At 34.1% G+C, this 21472-nt stretch overlaps 1 protein-coding gene across 1 annotated transcript in view; it reads right to left on the minus strand.

The window, feature by feature from the left end:
• Positions 1-21472, minus strand: part of LOC123531910 (phospholipase A and acyltransferase 1-like) — a 78269-nt gene that overhangs the window by 17310 nt on the left and 39487 nt on the right. Inside the window, exon 4 of the mRNA XM_045313210.2 lies at positions 11821-11998. Within this exon, the coding sequence (XP_045169145.2) occupies positions 11821-11998 (178 nt within the window). The remainder of the gene's footprint in view (positions 1-11820; positions 11999-21472) is intronic.

Raw genomic sequence — 21472 nt, forward strand, 5'->3', positions numbered from 1 at the left:
CAAAATGAAAAGAAAACAAGTTGGGGTCACCGTGCATCTAAGAGATTTATTAAGAAAAAATTTGTTTTAATCTATATTTTCTAGATAATATAAAGTGCTATCTTGAAAACTTTTATTTTATTTATAGCTTAACATTATATGCATCAGTCAGAAAAATATCAAAACCAAACCTGATCTACTTTAAGAAATATTTGAAATTACCTACCCCTACCCCATTGTAAATCTTACGTTAATTTTAGGCAAATGCCAGTCAAAATTAAATTTTCGCAAAAAGCATAATATATTTGGTTAAATGGTACATTTTTAGCCATATTTTAATGATTTAGCATTAATTTTTGGCAAAACTTTTGTTAGAAAGCAATATTAGAAGAAACATTTTTCAAAATGGCGGATATCCTGAAAAAAAACGCTCGTACATCCTTAACGGGCTGAACACACACGTTTAAACGGAACGGAAGAGGACCTTAAAATGATACTAAAACTAATTTCGATGAGAACACGTCATTTAAACCTATTTCTATGTGCAGCTCTTGTGGTCCCTAACCTAGTCCAAACGCCCCGTTTCCACATAGCTAGAAGGGGGCTTTACAATGATGCTACAAACCAAGTTGGAAGAAGGTTCTTCAAGAGGATCAGAAGAAGACGTTACAGGTATTTTTATTTCGAGCTCTAGCAGACCCTAAAAGGGGCAAAGTGCAAATTAAAGTTGGCATAAGACACATAATGATTCTACAGACGTAGATTGACAGAGATCCATCTAACTGTTCATTAGAGAGGCCAATCAATGATATTTCTACTTTCAGCTCTAGTGCCCAGTAAAAGGGTCCCAGTGTCCCTTCTTGAACACATTTGGAATATGACCTTATAACGATGATCCAGACCAAGTAAGATGAAGATGCACAACGCCGTAAATAAAAATCAGTCATTTAAAGGTATATCTTATTATGTTTTTGAGCAAGTTTGGAGATGATTCATCAAGAGGTTAAAGAAGCAAAGTCGTGTAAACTTAAAAACGCTAACGCCAGAAGACGGGCTGTAAGTCCCTGTATGATTGTTTGTGTGCACGACAGGCCCAGAGAATAATTTCTAGAAATGTTTAGAGGAATATCTTCAGCATGTTCAATACGACAAAATCAATGGTTGTGGTATAGCGTCATGGTGTGGTTCTAGAAAACCCAGGAGTCGCCAAAATGGCCGCCAACAAATATAAACTGCCTTTTCTTTATTCCATAGAGCTGTTTTTGTGCATAAATATTTTTTTATCCTTGCTTATTATCGACATCTATCCCAATAAAATAAAGTTTTCATGATAATTTAGTAATAAGTTTCGAAAATTCGCGAATTTTGGTGTGGAAAAAAGCTTAAAATCCAGTACTTTTTCAGAATGTCATTCTTTCGTTTGTTGTAGAATAATTTCAGTTTGTAATTTTGGCAAAACTTCCGTAAATGTAAAACAGCTCTGAAAGTTGATGGGGGTAATTCAACAATAGAATACGGAAAATTCCGAATTCATACACTTTGGAAACGAGTGCATTGTATTCGTATTTTATTTTGTTTTGCCTAATATAAAAGTTTTGATATTGATAGAATGCATATATTCATAACTTGCCCATTTAACGTCATAAAATTTTGATCATTTTTCTTAAAATCACATTTTTACCATTTTCTATTTTGCAATTTGATCGATATAAAAAAGAAACCAATTCCAGTTATGGATTATTGGAACATATGAGTTTCACCAATATCTAGAGTGATGCTGTGCGTTAAATGGTGGCAAAAAGGTGCGAATTAAGGCCTATGTTATTTTGACCATGCAAAATTCCTGTGTAAACCTGAGATTGTCGTAACAACGCGAGAAATGCATGGGGTTCAAAAAGGAAACTAATAATAATAAAAAAATGTATCTCCGAGTAAATTATAAAGTATCAATGACACTAAAAACATGTCCCAACTGTGCACAAGAGGAAAATGCACAGGAATTTTCGGGGTAAGTATTTGGTACTGTAAGTCTCTAATATCTATACAATATACATATTCATCAATCAAGAATATGTCAGTGTAAATGTGCTGAGCGTTAGTTTTCTAAGAAAACGTCGTTCAAACTGGGTTACACAAATCACACAAAAACATGTCCGCCATGTTTCTTCAGTGAACGAAGTAAAAGGAGTATTTTACCTTAGAATTCCTTATTGTATAGTGCGATTCACTTTCTAATCTATAAAGTTTTATAACATTCCACTGTCCGATCTTTCTGATCACGTAACGATCACTCACAATTACAAAATGAAACCAATGTGTCTTAAAAATTATCACTTTACACGGCTTCCTGGACATGACGGCCTACTAACATGAAATTTGTAAACATACGCCAACCAAAAAAATGATGAAAGATCGGGACTTTCAAAGATATGTTTTATTTCCAGCAATTTTCTGATATTCTTACGAAATAGCAACCGAATTCTATGCACAGAAATGACGAAGAAGTTATGCAATATAGCTTTTAGTTTAAATTTTGGATCTATGTTTTTACAGCCCAACAATAGACATGTATGTGTCACAAATACGGCTTGTCCTCGAAATCAGTGTCAGAGGTTACTAGAACATATATAAAATAAATAAACAATCGCTTACAATGTTCCTGTAAGACCCATAAGATGAAACGGCTCGTATATATACGTTCATATATATTCTGTACCGGAAACATCGACAATCACAGTTCGATCTTTTCCACGAACATGTAAAAATTTGCTTTTATTCCTTTATTTACATTTCAAGCATGACGTTTCATATATACGTTCAAGAACGTAAATTTCGTGCTTTCCGACCCTCGTGGTGTGTATATTTTTGTAATAAAAGTATGGTGTATTCGACAAACCATTTGTAATTTCAGGCGGTAAATATCATTGACAGTATCATTTATATTATCGGGACTTAATTGAATATATAAGTTTAATAGTTGCAAAAGAAAAACGTAGACATAATTGTTCACTTCACAGGAATGAAAATCAGCGTGAGAATTGCATAATGGTAAATATTTCAAACATTACTTCTGCATAGATGCCTCCGTGACCGGATGACCAAGGTCGCTGACTTAGAATGTTAGAATGTTAAAAAATGTTTGGGGCACCTGGAGGTTTTCCTCATAAAAAAAAACGAAAAAAAAAAAAAAAACAGAAAAAGTTAATTGTATCGTTTTGATGTTACTCTAAACCCAACAAAATAAAATAGATAAACATTTTTCCCGTTGTTGTTTGTTTGCTTGTTTTTATTTTTATATAAATGAATATGCAAAAGGGTATTTGTTTGTATCAGTGTAACGTCAAAGTATAATATTACAATTATACATATACAGTGAACGCCACATGCATAATATTTTCACGAGGGGTTAATGCTTTGATGTTACATGTAAAACAAACATATCCCTACTGTATTAAGGTAAAGGTCTCTTTTTATTTTTATTATAATGTCACCCTTATTGAAAGGGACAGCCAAATTGGCTTATGAGACACCTTTATTGTGCTAGCCAACTACCTCCCAACTCCTACCGCTATGCCAGGCGTCATGCGGATAGAAGTCTGTAAACATTCATTTAACTAACACGCGGCTGACGAACCGGACTTTTCGGGACGAGTCCTATAACCCCAGTGCAAAATCATCCATGCTAAATACTACGCATGTTTGCTTTCTCACTCTCTAACACTTCCGAAACGATCTATTTGATTTTTATTAAAGAGTTCTAGTTTATTTTTCAATTTTTATTAAAGTAAAAACTTAAACTTTGAAGTTTAGTAGGTTGTAGCATTCCGTAGGTGCAGCGTATTTTTATTTCCGTGATATTCCTTCAGTAGCCGGTCACTATCTACAAAAATGTATTGTAAAAAATGCTTTTTGACCAAAGTGGAAAATATCAGGTACTTGAAAATGCAGCTTTCTAAAAGGCTAGTTAGAATTCCCGATATCATTTGTCAATCATTTGTTTGAGATAGGCTACGCTTGTAAATAAATATTATTACAGAATTAATACTGCTATTTTTGGTGCACTTTGCGGGCTTACGATAAAGTCAAATATATATTTAATATATTATAATCTGAGCAATACACTCCCTGTAAATGCGCATTACGTACAAGCGCTCAGGCCCTTCTCGCACACAATACTTATAGTTGGGACTTCTTTATTGTGTAAAGGCATGTGCACAAAAATGACAAATTTTACCGACACCTGGTTAATTGTAATGTGCTTGTTAGAAAAGTAATAAATGGAAATAGAAAAATAGCTCTCAGCTCATTTACACGGATAGTTCAGCTTTACTATGTATGTTATACTTTTTCGCATTTATGCTTGATGATATAGAATACTTACCCCGAAAATTGTGACCCGAACATATTCAGATAACTTTTCCCACTTTAGTCTTTTAACTAAAGCAAGAGTTCAGCACTGCATGGTTTTAATGTATTGTTACATTGGAATAAAATTTGTTTTACAATAACTCCGAAATTTCTCAGATATAATATCATGTACCCCACCCATCTAATTCATAATTTCAAAATAACATAGGCCTTAATACTTGTTTTGTAATATTAATCTGGTGGTCTTTTGCTCCTGAAACAATCTTAATGGGAGCCGGAATGTTCATGCTTAGAGACAAAGACCTTATTTAGGAGTAAACATCCCGGTTCATCTCGGTGATGTCTCCAAAACAAATATGTGTTAAAACTGATGTTGTCACACAATTTTGCAGCACTGATAAAATGATTTAGCAGTATGTTTCCATTACGCTTGATCTGATATAATTGCCAGAATATACTGAAGAAAAAACAGTTAGCAGACATTCCCTATTTGCCTAATATCCTGACAAATACCGTAAAATTTTATTTAATACAGTACTGTTTTAAAATTAAATGTACTTTTAGTGTTGTTAATAATATAATAAAATTTCAAAAATAATAAATGACGCAAACATATAATTTTACTAATTTCACTACCTCAAATGTTTTCTAGCAAGCTGGTGAACCATTTATATGAATACGAAGGCGTTCATATTGACTTTTTTTCTAGAAAATGGTTAAATATCACACAAATAATGAGTGCACTTTTTAGACACAACATTTTCTTCCAACAATACGTTTTTACTACTTTGTAAATTGTTTAGAATTAAGTTTATTTTTTGTGACGTGTCAAATTGACTGAAGTCGTAAATGAATAATTTATTTGACAGCATGATTCGACTTCGTTGAAAGTTCAATAACACGTATCTGAGTGAAATCTAAATTTGAAAGAAAAGTATATTAAGTAATTTTGACAAACCTGAAAAATAAATGGCGGGTAGGCTATGTTGTATATTATATTTCGGTTAAATTGATGTGGTATCAATCATATACAATTTTATTAATGCTTTTATGTTGCAGAATAAAAATATCCTTGTAAATCTTAATGTAATATTTACACATAGACACGAGTATTATTACATGTACAAACACAGCTGAAGTTAGCCTTTTTACATTTTTCATTAAAGGGAAAGGCCTTAAGGTGAAGAAGGTGTAATTCAGCGACGTCTGGCGGAACGCCAAACGTTACGCTTCGCAACGTCGCGTCATTACGTTCTATTAAGAAACAAAATGGCGCCGAGCGATGCAGGAGGGCGATACACCAGATGTTTCTTTTTTTTTTTCATTCTCGGCCGGATAACCTTGCTGGTTATAGGTGCCAAATAAAGATGAATAAAAAAGAATAAATCTTTAAAAAAGACTACACATTTTGAAATATACTACTAAACTTACAATAGCCGTGCAAAACTCGTTTGAAGTCAAAACATTTGCAGAAAAACGAATGATGTTTTTTTTTTTTTTTTTTTCTTTGGCTGACATGGGTGGTTAATGGAAAGTCCTACTTTCGTGTTTATCGCTTTTCCGTAACCGGGGATCGCGTGATTTTAAAATTCATTCAAACGAATATCCCGTTTTAAGACGCACCACTTGCAGAAATAACTGTATTTTTTGTGTTTCCTTGATGGTAATTATACTTGATTTGCATGAAAAAGTATAGACAACGTCACGAGTTGTCTATCCGACTTAGGCCACCTGACATAAAAATTGCAATTATTGAAAACTCTTCCACGCGTTCTATAGAAATTAGGATTAACGTGTTTTTATAAGTGATATTACCTTTGTACCGTTAGCGCTTTTTTGTCAGTAGGGCATATAAAAGAATGCGGGATATTTGTATAAATTCAGTTTTACTCAAATACCGTATTTACTAAGATTTAACGTTCATTAACACTTTGAGTCATTTGCAATCACAAATGCTAAACAGTTGCAAATGGATTTCTCAAAAATACTCAGAATTGAACTGCATGCTGAACAATTAGTTTTTGTGAGGAGTTTGCATGTTGGCGAAACACGAAGACAGATACGTTGATTCAAGAAGATAGCAAGGTTCCGAAACAACAAAAAGGCTGACAGCAAATCGGAGGTAAACATGTTGGATAAAAAAATATTGTTGTTTGAACTGATGTGACATATGTTTTTCCTACTCTTCTCTTTCTCTTTCACTTTTCTTCATCTTTCGAGTCCGGGCTTCTTGGGTGTAGCATTTCAGGGGTAACGTTATTTTGTTTTGATAACCTACCTGTCGCCAACAAACCAATTATGTACTTATTGTGTCTATACCCTCATAGATAGTGAATGATTTAAGCGCATACCGTGCGACAATAGGTTTATTTTATAACGGCATTCAAAGGTTCTTTAAAACAGATCATTTTTACTGTTATCCTCTAGAAACATTACTGAAAGTTATAATTTATTTGTCAATTTATGTATCTATGATACGAAAAGTGACTTGTTTTATCTATTCGAGTCTTATAAATCTTCATACTGGGATACTAGTTTCATTATATGCTGGTAATCTTGTTACAAACGAAATTGTTTTCAATGTGTTCGATAAATCGGACATGTTATTCCAATCAATGACTCTACAATTTTGTTTCCTCTTAATAAACTTTTAATGTTATCTGGTGATGTCGAGTTAAATCCCGGACCAACTGACTTGGTTGAAAGCGCTCTTTCTGTTTTTCATCAAAATATCAGAAGCATTCGAAATAAATTAGAGTATATACGCGATAACTGGTTGGACTTTGATGTCGTCTGTTTCACTGAAACTCATTTGGATAACTCAGTCAGTAATGACATATTGAAAATGTTAAACTTCTGTGAAATTCATCGTAAAGATAATACATGTCACTCGGGTGGACTTTTAGTATACGTTAAGGATCATTTAATATCTAAATATTAATTGAGTTAGAAAATAACTTACCGGAATCTCTTTGGATTGAAATAAAATGCCGAAATGAAAATACTTAATTGCAAATATATATAGACCACCAAACACAGGTGTTGAATTTTGGACAGGCTAAGTATTTGTCTTGAAAATGCTTTTCAAAAATGTGGTAAAATTCTGTTAGTAGGGGACATTAATGAAGACCAGCTTAACTCTAGTAATCATAAATTTCGAGACGTCCTCTTATTAAACAATATGTATAATGTTATTTCGGAACAACAAGGGTTTCAGCTCATTCATAACATTATCGACCCTATTGCCATCTCTGATGCGGATTTACTTTTACATTCCGGTATTTTTCATACCCCGAGGTATGTAAGTGACCATTTTGGCACTTTTATTTACATGAAGTTTAATTTACCCCCATCTGTTCCTTAAAAAGACTAGTATGGTATTATAACCGTGCAGATTTTGATAAACTCAACGACTTGATAATTGCAACTGATTGGTCATTTCTTGATTTAAACACAATCGATGAGGCTTCCGAAAATTTTAATACTAAATTTATGGAACTAGCAAAACTCTGTATTCCGTCCAACTATGTAACGATAAGGCCAAAGGATAGACCATGGTATGACTCATTCATTCGTCGTACTTCCCGTAAAAGAGACCGTCAAAAATCTATAGCTATAAGATCAGGTAAAATTAATGACTGGAATGTTTACAAACAACTTCGGAATAAAGTAAACAATCTTAAAACACATGCTAAACAAAAATACTACAATGACTTAGAATCTACATTAAGTGACAGTATGTATAATAATCCAAGATCGTATTGGAAAACAGTTAAACAATTAGTAAAAGACAACAAAAACTGTGAAATTATACCACCATTAAATGTTGATATCGATGGCAATGATGTGATTTATACGTCAGATACCGAAAAAGCGAATTGTTTAAATGATTACTTTTGTATCTTAATCTACAGTTGATGATTCACGAACAAACTTCCAGAATTTCTCCCAAAAACTAATAACGTCTTACAGGATTTTTATATTCAAGAACAAGAAATTATTGAGATTTTATTTTCTCTCGTTTTAAATAAATCATCTGGGCCCGATGAAATAAGTCACAGAATGTTAAAAGAATGTAAAAACTCAATTTGTAAGCCATTGTGTATTCTCTTTAATAGGTCGTTAACCGAAAGAAAATATCCCGCAATCTGGAAATTGGCCGTAGTTATGCCACTTTTTAAGAAAGGTAATAAAAATAGTCCTTCAAACTATAGACCTATATCTTTAATCAGCTGCGTTGGTAAGGTTATGGAAAGAGTTATGTTTAAACACATTTACAATCATCTATTTGCTAATAAGTTAATTTACGAAAGGCAGTCAGGTTTTTACAGGGCACTCTACTGTATATCAGCCTGTTTGACATTTATCACCAAATCTGTTACTCCTTCGATAATAAAATCCCAACAGTATGGTTTTTTGTGACATTTCAAAAGCCTTCGACCGTCTCTGGCATGATGAATTACTTTTTAAATTAAAACAAAACGGAATTAATGGACACATTTTGCAATGGATTGAAGATTATTTAAGTAATCACAATCAAAAGGTATTTGTAGGTTCTTCATATTCTGATTGTAAGTATGTCACTGCAGGTGTTCCACAGGGCTCTGTACTTGGGCCCTTATTATTTTCAACCTATGTCAATGACATTGCAGACAATCTTGCTAGTGTAACACGCTCTTTGCAGACGACAGTTCTCTCGCAGTTTCCACCTCTGATATTGCTTCTATGGAAAGTACATTAAATGACGACTTAAATAAAATAGCTGAATGGTCCAAGCGTTGGTTAGTAACTTTTAATCCGAACAAAACAGAAGTGGTATTTTTTACTCTCGGATCTGAAGTTAAACCGTCTCTTTACTTTGATAATGTTCATCTTGATTATGTTGACAGTCATAAACATTTAGGAGTTACTTTTAGATCAGATGGTAAATGGCACGATCATATCAATAATATACTTTCATCTGCCTCAAAAATTCTAGGGTCAATGAGAGCATTAAAGTTCAAACTAAAAAGAAATACGTTAAATCAGATTTATATATCCTACATGAGACCTGTTCTAGAATACGCATCAATAGTCTTGGATGGCTGTGCAGATTACGAAAAACATTCTCTTGAAAAACTCTAATACGAGGCTGCACGTATTGTCACAGGTCTTACGAGGTCTGTTTCTATCGAACGTCTTCTTAACGAAATTGGTTGGGTATCTCTGTCCGACAGACGAAACATTCAGAAACTCGTTACCATGTATAAAGCTAAGCATCGTACATTACCGGACTATCTATTAAATCTTATTCCAGATACAGTTGCCAATGATGTACCCTATCTTCTAAGAAACGGGAATGATTATATGACAGTTGCTCGTCGTACGCAAATATTTGCTAACTCGTTTGTTCCATCAGCTTCTTCTTTATGGAACGATTTAGAATCCGATATAAAAGAGTCATCCACAATTCATATTTTTAAATCAAAACTTAAACTAAAATACAAACCTTCATCTGTAACTACATATTTTTGTATTGGCGAAAGGCTGTACTCGGTTTACCATGCTCAAGTGCGTAATAAATGCAGTAATTTAAATGCTGATTTATATAATAATCATTTGAGAGACAATGCTGCATGTGATTGTGGTCACGATACTGAAGATGCCGAACATTTTCTCTTTAAATGTAGACATTATGCTTTACAAAGAATACAACTTCTGAACGCCACACGTATCTTTCATCACCTGAATACGCGTACTCTTTTGTTTGGAGATGAAAATTATACTGAAGAAGAAAATTCACTAATATTTATAGAAGTACAAAAATATATCAAACATACAAATCGTTTTCATTAAGAAATCTGATTGCTGCCGTATTACTTTAGTATATAAACTTAACACAGCTGTACCCCACACATCAAGTTACGACCCTTGGAACACTCTGGACTCTCTCTCTTCTTATATTACCATCTATCTAGCTTTCTTATTTTTACAGTTAAATCATTCTACTTCTTCTCCAACATTGTTGTTATTCATTTCGCTTAACTTTGTTCTCTTCCAATTACATTTTGTCATTTTTATAAGAATACAATGCAATCTATAATGTAAAATTTTCCTTTAAACATACCTTCGGGGACGGACCGAATTACTGATGTTATATGAACTTGTGGTCCAACCCTTTTACCTTTCTTAGAATGTTTTGTTTATATTCTGTATATGTACATTGTATACGTTGTCATAAAAAGGAAGGAATAAAATATGTTTAAATCAAATCAAACTGATGTGATGATCTGAAAATTTTTGAAGTATTTTTTCCAATATAACTCATAAATATAACAAGTGCCCCCAGGGCGGGGCCTCTTTTCACCCCAGGGGCATAATTTAAACAAACTTGTTAGAGATCCCAAAGCAATGATCCATACCAAATATCAAAGGCCTAGGCATTGAACTTTCAGACAAGTAGGTTTTTAACTTCTTTCCTATATAAGTCTATATTGAACTTGGTTCAGGGCCTCTTTTCACCCTGGGGACATAATCTGAAACACTTTGGTAGAGAAACGCTAGGAAAGGCAACATACCAAATATCGAAAGCCTAGACCTTGCAGTTTCAGGTAAGAAGATTTTTAAAGTGTTTTTCCTATATAAGTCTATGTAAATCTTTTTTTATACCTCTGGGGCATAATTTGAATAATTTCGATAGAGGACCGCAAGGCAATGCTACATACAAAATATCAAAGGCCTAGGTTATGTGGTTTTAGACAAGTAGATTTTTAAAGTGTTTTCCTATATAAATCTATGTAAAACTTTTGATCCCCGGGGCTGGGCCCCTTTCACCCAAGGGCCACAATTTGAATAATCTTGATATAGGACCATAAGATGATGTCACATGCCAAAAATATCAAGGCTCTAAGCCTTGCAGTTTTGGACAAGAAGATCTTTAAAAATTTTCCTTTCGGTTGCCATGGCAACCAGAGTTCTGCATCAAATTTAATTCTTTGAACAATTTTGAAAGGGAATCACATAAGGATCATTACTGTGAAGTTATGTGTAATTCTACCCAGTGGTTTTCAAGAAGATTTTTTACGAAAATGTTGACGGACGCACGACGGACACTGAGCGGTCACAAAAGCTCACCATGAGACTTTGGCTCAGGTGAGCTAAAAATATGTACTTAGATGCGTCGTGTTAACATCCATTCGGAACTTGCATGAAGGATTCCGCCTGTCATTGAAAAACAAAGTTGAATAATCACTGTAATTCAAAAGATATTCTCAAACGTAAGGACAAAAAAGCAAGATTCATTACTCTCCAGTTGCATCATCGTTTTCAATTAAAATTCGAAATATAAGTGATAGGAATTATTTTTAAGTCATAATTACAAGACCAAAATAGATTTGGGTATTCATTTACCTTTAGCAGAAAAGGGTTATGGTTAAAAATGTTGGAACTTGATAAATGCAAAGACCGTTTTTACTTTAGTAATTAAATTCTTACCCTCCTATGAAGTCATACATATTATTCACCATGACAGTCGAGCCCTGTGCTACATCTTTGATTTTATCCTTTTTCACGATTGCTTTGTCATTTAGAATTCCAAATGATGAACTGAAAGTATCAATCTGAGAACTGCTACTCCAGCCTCTGGTTGCTTTGTGTATGATATGTCCTTCGCCTGAGATAAAAAGTAGCTGCAGCTGTAAACAATCATATTACTAAGCCTGACAAAAAATGGTAGCAAAATGAAAGATTGAATAGAAGTTGAAATCGGTTATGCTAGAAGACGGATTGATTTCGAATATTTGCAGGTATTTCTAACTTTTGTTAGTATATGTCATTTTCCCTGAGGCAATTTATTGTTTATTAACCTAGTTTTGAGTCATTCTAAGTATTCTATGGTATTTCAGAATGTTCTACTACATTATTGATAAACAGGGTGTGACAGTATATATTTAAAGTCTAGATTGTTCTTCATTTCGGGATTTTCATTTTCTTTTTATTATTAGTGATACATGTAAGTTCTTGAACCTTCCATGATACATTAAATAGGGGGCTGTTTTATGACAGAATCAGAACCTAAAGTTAAAGTATTATTGAAAGGTTTTCGGTATTTCTTAATAGCAAAATATTACCAGTTTGGATATTTAACATTTGAAGGCTTTTTAAAGAATTGTGGATTTTAAAAAAAAGTTTTCTTTGACAGGAGGATAAATTAATATATTATTTGGACATACTAAATCCGGTTTTAAACTGCTGTGAAATATTGTTGGATTTATACTGATTGGATTTTAATTTGACCTGGACAAAATTTGGACTATCTTTCCGCATAAGATTGGAATTTACGGTTATTTGACATTTTTAAATGTATTTGAATTGTTACTTTAGTTTAAGAATAAAATTTTGTTATCGTTAATAGTTGCCGGTTTGTTTTTCTGTTACTTTTACTTACTGTAACAAGAAGTTGTTACCCTTGACGTAACACTTCCTCTTTAAAGTTTATCACACTAGCAAAGTGTAAATTAAATCATAGCAGGACTATTGGTTCCTCATATTTGTTTTATGCTTAAAAGAAGACGAGCGCTACTGTAAAGATATGATTACTAAAATGTTTGCAAAACAATCCCGATATCTATAAACAAACGTATACCATAACAAGAAATATCTTTAAAAATGATTGTCGGCGAATTGTAATAAGGAAAGAAGTTTATGAATTTTTCATCTAACATTCATCTTTCATCTAACATTTTTCAAATTGCAAAACTAAACACCGCACTTTAACAATTTAAATGGTTCTCTTTTAATTTTTCGCAAAGGTTTCGTAGGGTTGCAATTTTGTTTCATTTATCCTTAGACAAATAATTACAGCAGTAGTTTGATGAAGATTCATGAAGCGGTTCATGAGAAGAGGTCATTAAACGTGTTTATATTTTTAGCTAAATTGGTCCCTATCCCCATTTGTAACAAAATAGCAGGAGACCTTACGATATTGTTACACATCGAGTTTGATAAAAATCCATTACATTTAGTGGTTAATGCGAAGAAAGGCATATCTACTTTTAGCTATAGTGGTCCCTAATAGGGCCCAATTCCTTATAAAGATTTGGAAGAGGACTTTATAATGATGCGTCAGACCAAGTATGACAAAGATCCCCAAGCTGTTCATGAGACGCTGTAAAAGCATTAACTAGTTTTTAGCTTTTAGCAGCCCCTAAAAAGGGGTCAAATGTCCCAGCTGAACAAAGTTGGTTGCGGCCTAATAAAGATGCTACAAATCAAGTTTGATTAGAATATCTATGAAGAAAAATAAATTTAAAGGATTTATTTTATTTATTATTTTTTAGTTTTAAAATTAGGCCAATGATCGCGGTATAACAAATGCATACTCCGCTATTCATGAATCTTTGTGACAATGACCTCACACTATAAAAAAGCTGCAAGGTCAAACAAAAATACAAGTAAATTACAATATTATAGTTTCATAAACAAAGGTTGAACCGGTATGTCATAACATAGATAAACTGTTGCAGTGTACCTTCATTTCGTATAATGAATTTCAGTCATTATTGCTTTATTAATAAAACAATTTCAACTGGTTTCAATATTGCATACCATACTAAAGAAAAATATTCATATATAATAAATCAGTTAAATAATTTATAACAAATCTATCCAAGCAAACAAGTACTCATGTTTATATGCAATCTGAATAAGTCCAAAAGCAAGAAACTTTTTTCATATATACATTTATACAATTGTAACAAGGAAAAATCTTTTAAAAAGTCTTCTTACATAAATTACTCTTATCACTCCTTATCTATGTGATACGCGATCGTATTAGCTCATTCTTTTAATTTGATATAATTTGGTATTTGAACAGGTTTTTTATCATATTTATTAAACTTACTTATTATTTTTAGATATATCAATATTCTTGCTAATATGCTGAGCCAAAGTAAGCTTTTAAACTGTGAACAGCATCGTTTAGGATAAACGCTTGTCTACATTTCACTCAGCGTACACATTTACAAGTGAAAGAAATTGACACTCGTCCAATCAGGAAGAGGTTGCTATAATCTTCCTTTTGATAAATAGATAATGCGTATCAAATAGTTGATTTGCAAAACTGAAAGTCACTGGCATTAGGTAACGAAAACGAATTAGACGCGTCGCCGAAAAACATATTGTCCACTGCTTTACTTTGAGATAGAAAAGGAATGTATAAGCTTTTGCATAGAAAAGATGTCTTGACCCTGATCCAAGTGACCTCAAATACATTCCCAACCTTTTGTGTTTTAAAGAAGCTATCTATACACTAAGTATACTGACATAAGTGTACCTAAACTAAAGATATTGAGTGGAAGCCATTTTGTACCTTTTAGCCTTAGTGACCCAATATATCATTTAAAGGTAACTTTTCAGATAAGCTTCCTTAACACCACCTTTTTGATGATCACATAGAGAAAAAGCATTAAATTGACCCTTTTTATCAAAAAAAAAAAAAAACTCAGTAGGTTCTCAACCGACGCCCTTCTGTCCCACCTGACTAGAAAGTAGCCCAATGCTATAGACCACTGCGCCATCGCGGAGTTTTCTAAGTGTGAAGATTAAATAAGTTATTCTGACCTTGAACTTGACCCCATATAAATACCAACCTTGGCTTTAAATAAGCTACCTATAGATCATGTTTAATTTCAATACATCAAAGCAAACTAAAGTTATTGAGCGGAAACTATTTTTTCTATTTTTAGCAACAGCGACCTTGACCTTTTCTTAAATGACCCCAAATGCAATCCCAACCTTTTAAATTTTACCATCTATCTACAGATTAAGTTTTGTGACTATAGCTTATTCCGAACTAACGTTATTGTGCTGAAACCAAGCGACATATCCCAAATAAAAAACAAGAGGGCCAAGATGGCCCTAGGTCGCTTACCTAAGAAACACACCATCACAGTGTAAAACATGTCTGACCTAGTGATTTCATGGAAACAAATATTCTGACCAATTTTCATTAAGACTGGACCAAAAAATTGGTTTCTTGCGATAAAACAAGCATTTTCTTAGATATGACCTAGTTTTTGACCCTAGATGACCCATGTTCGAACTCGACCTAGATTTTATCAAGGCAATCATTCTGACCAAAATTCATGAAGATCAATTAAAAAATACAGCCTCTATCACATACACAAGTTTTTTCTTTGATTTGACCAAGTGACCTAGTTTTTGACCTCAGATAACCCATATTCAAATTCGACCTAGATTTCATTAAGGTAATCATCCTGACCAAATTTCATAAAAATCAATTGAAAAAACCAGTCTCTATCGCATACACAAGATTTTTCTTTAATTTGACCTAGTGACCTAGTTTTTGACCTCAGATAACCCATATTCAAACTCGACCTATATTTCATCAAGGCAATCACTCTGACCAAATTTCATGAAGATCAATTGAAAAATACATCCTCTATAGCATACACAATGTTTTTCTTCGATTTGACCTAGTGACCTAGTTTTTGACCCCAGATGACCCATTTTCGAACTCAGCCTAGATTTTATCAAGGTAATCATTCTGGCTAAATTTCATAAAGATCAACTGAAAAATACAGCCTCTATTGCATACACAAGGTTTTTCTTTGATTTCACCTAGTGACCTAGTTTTTGACCCGAGATGACCCATTTTCGAACTTGGTCTAAATTTCATCAAGATTATCATTCTGACCAAAATTCATGAAGATCAATTGAAAAATACAGCCTCTATCGCATACACAAGGTTTTTCCTTGATTTGATCTAGTGACCTAGTTTTTGAACCCAGATGATCCATTTTCGAACTCGGCCTAGATTTATCAAGGTAATCATTCTGACCAAAATTCATGAAGATCAATTGAAAAATACAGCCTCTATCGCATACACAAGGTTTTTCTTTTGATTTGACCTAGTGACCTACTTTTTGACCTCAGATGACCCATTTTCGAACTCGGCCTAGATTTCATCAAGGTTATCATTCTGACCAATATTCATGAAGATTAATTGAAAAATACAGCCTCTATCGCATACACAAGGTTTTTCTTTGATTTGACCTAGTGACCTACTTTTTGACCCGAGATGACCCATTTTCGAACTCGGCCTAGATTTTATCAAGGTTCATTCTGACCAACATTCATGAAGAATAATTGAAAAATACAGCCTCTATCGCATACATAAGGTTTTTCTTTGATTTGACCTAGTGACCTAGTTTTTGACCCGAGATGACCCATTTTCGAACTCGGCCAAGATTTCATCAAGGCAATCATTCTGACCAATATTCATGAAGATCAACTGAAAAATACAGCCTCTATCGCATACACAAGGTTTTTCTTTGATTTGACCTAGTGACCTACTTTTTGACCCGAGATGACCCATTTTCGAACTCGGCCTAGGTTTCATCAAGGTTATCATTCTGACCAAAATTCATGAAGATTAACTGAAAAATACAGCCTCTATTGCATACACAAGCTAAATGTTGACAGACAGACGACAGACGACGGATGACGGACGCCGGACATCGAGCGATCAGAAAAAAACTCACCTGAGCATGGCTGTGTTTTTTTTCTTTTGGAAAAAATAAAGGTTCCTGTGCCCGCTGAATTGGGAAAATAAGTGCGATTATTCCCAAAATTGGGAAAAATAGAAATATGTTTAATTTCCATACTAAGGGATATAAATCTTTACATTTCCTAACAGAATGTTGTTTGAAGAGTTGATATTTTTTTCAAAACCACTTTGGATTTAAAATCGTGAAAATTTTGGTGATACATAAATTAAGACACCAATACAACTTGTAAGAATTCTATTTATCAATTTTACTTCATGCCCTTGAAATCTGATAACGTCCGAAATTTTGTCTATCCGAAAATCGGAACAATCGCGGCGATTTTGATATCCAATTTTCAAAAAATTAGGAGAGATATTGTCATTTTGCATAACCATAAATAATAAACTGACATGATGGAACATATTTAAACCGACTGAAGTCCATATTTTTCTTGAAAACCGGCAATGTTTTGTCTGTCACGGGTTTTTGCGACGGTAACTTTGATGCGATTTTGATCTTAAAAAGGACGCTTTTGATGTTATTTCTGCCACTTTCATGTTAGATAGCGCGGATCTCACGCCCGAATATAAACTGTTGCATTTTGGTAATAAAATCATATAATTTGAGGGGGGACTCTTTTTAGGGGGAAAATTGACGATTTTGGGGGAAAATGGTCCATCTTGGCGAGGAGAAAGTGCCGATATTCGGCAGTAAAAATACGCAAACAAATCACTGCCTGGTTAAAATAACTTCTGTTTTGTCAGGATTTTCCTGCCTTATTACAGAGGTTACGGGGTGAAATTATTTTTCATGTGTTATCTTGGCCACGAGACTACCTCACGATTATAAGATAGTATGTCGTCGATAACGAGGTAAGTATCTGATGACCACGAGACAAATAACGTAAAGTTATCATCTCGAAGCTTCCTTTCCTTATTCCAATATTCGCTGACCGCTCATTTGAAATTTTTAGATATAATCTATGTGTATTTTTAACACTTAAGTAAAAATATTATTACACACACTGTAAATGTGTAAAAAGAATAAGGGGGCAATAGAAGAGATTCGATCAGCATATTATGCACACAGGCACATCACTTCATCAAAACAGATAGTAATATAGAAAACTTTGATTGTCGCTCTAAACGAAGGAACAAATGTTTCTTGTGAAGTGCACTTTGGACGGACAAAAGCCGTTAACTTGATGGATAATGACTGTTCCTGTATGTTACAATTTCTTATTGTGTGTTTAATTTCATTTCAATAATTGTGACTTAAAAAATAAATTAATTATTAATAATATGCTCTTTTTATTTATTTAGTCACTGTATGCTGTCACCTGATCTGGTGTACGGCAAGAAAGAGTAAAGATGGCGGATGTGGATATTGAGGAAAGGTATGCTCCTTGTTTGTTCTTTAATTTCATTATCATTCTTTTATTTCCTTTAAAAGAATTTTTTGTCGTTTAAAACGGCATTTGTCTTTTATCGGTTGTATACCTTTAGCTGAGAGGACGTCTCAATTTTATAGACTTTGCCCTTGAATGCAACAAAAACAATGGAACATAAATTTAACAGTTTTTCGTATTTTCCATCCCTTTCTTATGCGATTTATGCTATTTTATGAAGTACACATAGATTATGTACATATAAAAAAGGGTGTGTATAAGCCAGTTCCCTGAAAACCGCATATTTCTTCTTTTTCAAAAAAAGTACTCGTTTTAAAATTTGCCTAGTGTACGAAAAGAAGGCTGTGGTATTTCTGTCGGTGTACTGAAAGACGTCGGCCGGAAGTGTACTGTGAAAGAAATTTGCTACGAAAATATGTACGGACAGAAGACAAAATCCTGACACGTTCACATATTGTCTATATTTCAACATTAGGGCTGCAAATTTTCAATGTTATTTCAGTCTCTCTAAGCCATACAGAATTTTAAAGATTATCAAAAAATTATATTTCTGTCTTTAGCTCATTTGATAAATATATTTGCATGTTATTAGATAAATCTATTCTTTCATCAACCTTAATTTGTTGGGAAGGAAAGACTTTAAGTACGGAAAGATTCTAACCTTAAAGTGTTTTGTTTTACCTGAACATTCGAGCTAACTTATGTCATAATTATGTGAATCCTTCGTACATTTACAAAGTATTCTCTAATATTTCACACGATTTTTAAGTATGGCATACTGCTCTTTCAGAAGAAACTTTGGAGTCGCCATTTGAAAAGATATTAATGATCAGCATTTGAAATGTAGTTTGACGTATCGGCTTAGACAAGATCGGGTAGGGATTTTCAATAAGATCATTTACTAACTAAGCTTTAAAATACAGTTATAAATGCTGATGGCGGCTTGTTGAAGTTCAAATGAAGACCTATAATTAGGTATATTTAACACTTTGTACGTACTATCGTTAGTGTTTACGAAAATCAACATAGAGATCAAAACTGGCTTTTTGTGTGTTATGCTGATGCAATATAAAAATCAGTATTTCGTAATAGAGAAATTATTCTTATTATAGTCTTATAACAACAAAAACAAGAGTTGTCACAAGAGTGACGAATTATACCCCCACAATATGGCCTTGCCACAGAACTAAACCAATGTTAAAGCCGAACTTGCTTGACTTTTACCTACTGACCACAAAATCAACAGAGGTCATCTGCTAGTCATGATCAACCTCCCTGTGAAGTTCCATGATCCTCCGCCCAAGTGTTCTCAAGTTATTGTCCGTCCGTAAAAGGTTTAAATGACCTTTGACCTTTTGAACTCAAAATCAATATGGATCATCTGCTTGACATGACCAACCAGCAGATAATGTTTCCTGATCCTAGTCCTAAGCATTCTCAAGTTATTGTCTGAAAACTGTTTAAATGTTCCGGGTCACTGTCAGCTTAGTTTATACATAATTTATTTTAGGTCGATTGTGAAGGAAGTTCTACAACTTTTATTAGTCACTCTCGACACCTCATTCCTGATGGAACCCATCGCCACGAGGGTATGAGAGAAGAGGCCAGTTTCTGCCCTTTTAATGCTGAGCGCCAAGCAAGAGAGCCACTGGTACCATTTTTCACGTCTTTGGTATGACGCGACAGGGGATCGAACCCACGACCTCCCACACTCGAAGCGGACGCTCTACCACTAGGCTATCGAAGCGGTTTGACCTTGACCTGTGACCTACTGACCTCAAAATCATTAGGGGTCATCTGCTAGTCATAACCAACCTCCCTATCAATTTTCATGATCTTAGGCCAAGCATTCTTAAGTTATATTCTGGAAACCGTTTAAATGTTCCAAGTCACTGTGACCATGACCTTTGACCTACTGATCTCAAAGTAGAACTTGACCTGTATTTCATAATGTTACACTTGTGTACCAAAATTTATGATCCTAGGCCCAAGTGTTCTCAAGTTATCATCGGGAAACCTTTTAACTGTTCAGGCTCACTGTGACCTTGACCTTTGACCTACTGTCCCCAAATTCAAACTTGACAAGTATTTTTTGATGTTACACCTATGTACCAAAAATTATTTCAACTGGTCAATCCTTTCTTGAGTTATCATCCGGAAACCATGCAAAACCAACGGACAGGCCGACAGACCGACCGCCAAGCTCACTCCTATATATCCCCCTCCCAAACTTCGTTTTGTGGGGGTATAATTATAAAGTATTGATTTAGTAGGTATGTCACTAAAGAGCTCCAAACTCTTTTGGAAATCAAGTTTGGCTACTTAATATAAAAGTTGTAGCGGAAAATATGGTTATATACCTGCGTTATGTATCTTTTGTCTTTTTGGGGAGTTGTGTTACACAGGTTATTTAATTTTCAACAAGGCAGTCTGAAAGACAGATAAATCCCCCGCCACTGCTATGGATAGTGAAAGGGTGAATCTTTTATTTTAGCTGTGACCTTGACCTTGAACTGACATGGCTGACTCATGAATTCTGCACAACGTCTTGATGAGGTGATCATTTTACCCAAGTTTCATGAAAATCCTTCAGGGGGTTAAGGAGTACAGAGTAAACTTGCTTCAGTTGCGACTTGACCTTGATTGACATGGCTGATCTGAGTTCTGATGAGTGTCATTTACCAGTTGTGAAATCTTTCAAGGTTTTGGAGATCAGAGTGCACATGGAGCTCAACCTGTGACTCATAATTCTGCATTGTTTTAATGAGGTAATCATTTGACCCAAGTTTTATAAAATTCCTTCAAGGGGTTTAGGAGATATAGAGCGGACATGAAATGGAAGGCTCAAACCTTTTGCCTTCAGTTGTGACCTTGACCTTGAGCCGACAAGGCTGACTCATGGGTTGTGCACATCGTCTTGATGAGATGATCATTTGACCAAAGTTTCATGAAAATCCTTCAAAGGGTTTAGGAGATATAGAGCGGAAACAAAATGGAAGGCTCAAAACCTTTGACCCTAAGTTGTGACCGTGACCTTGAGCCGGCATGGCTGACTCATGGGTTCTGCACAACGTCTTGACGAGGTGATCATTTGACCCAAGTTTTATAAAATTCCTTCAAGTGTTTAGGAGATATAGAGCGGACACTAAATGGAAGGCTCAAACCTTTG

This window comes from Mercenaria mercenaria, chromosome 11 (assembly GCF_021730395.1).
Source record: "Mercenaria mercenaria strain notata chromosome 11, MADL_Memer_1, whole genome shotgun sequence".
Lineage (NCBI taxonomy): Eukaryota > Metazoa > Mollusca > Bivalvia > Venerida > Veneridae > Mercenaria > Mercenaria mercenaria.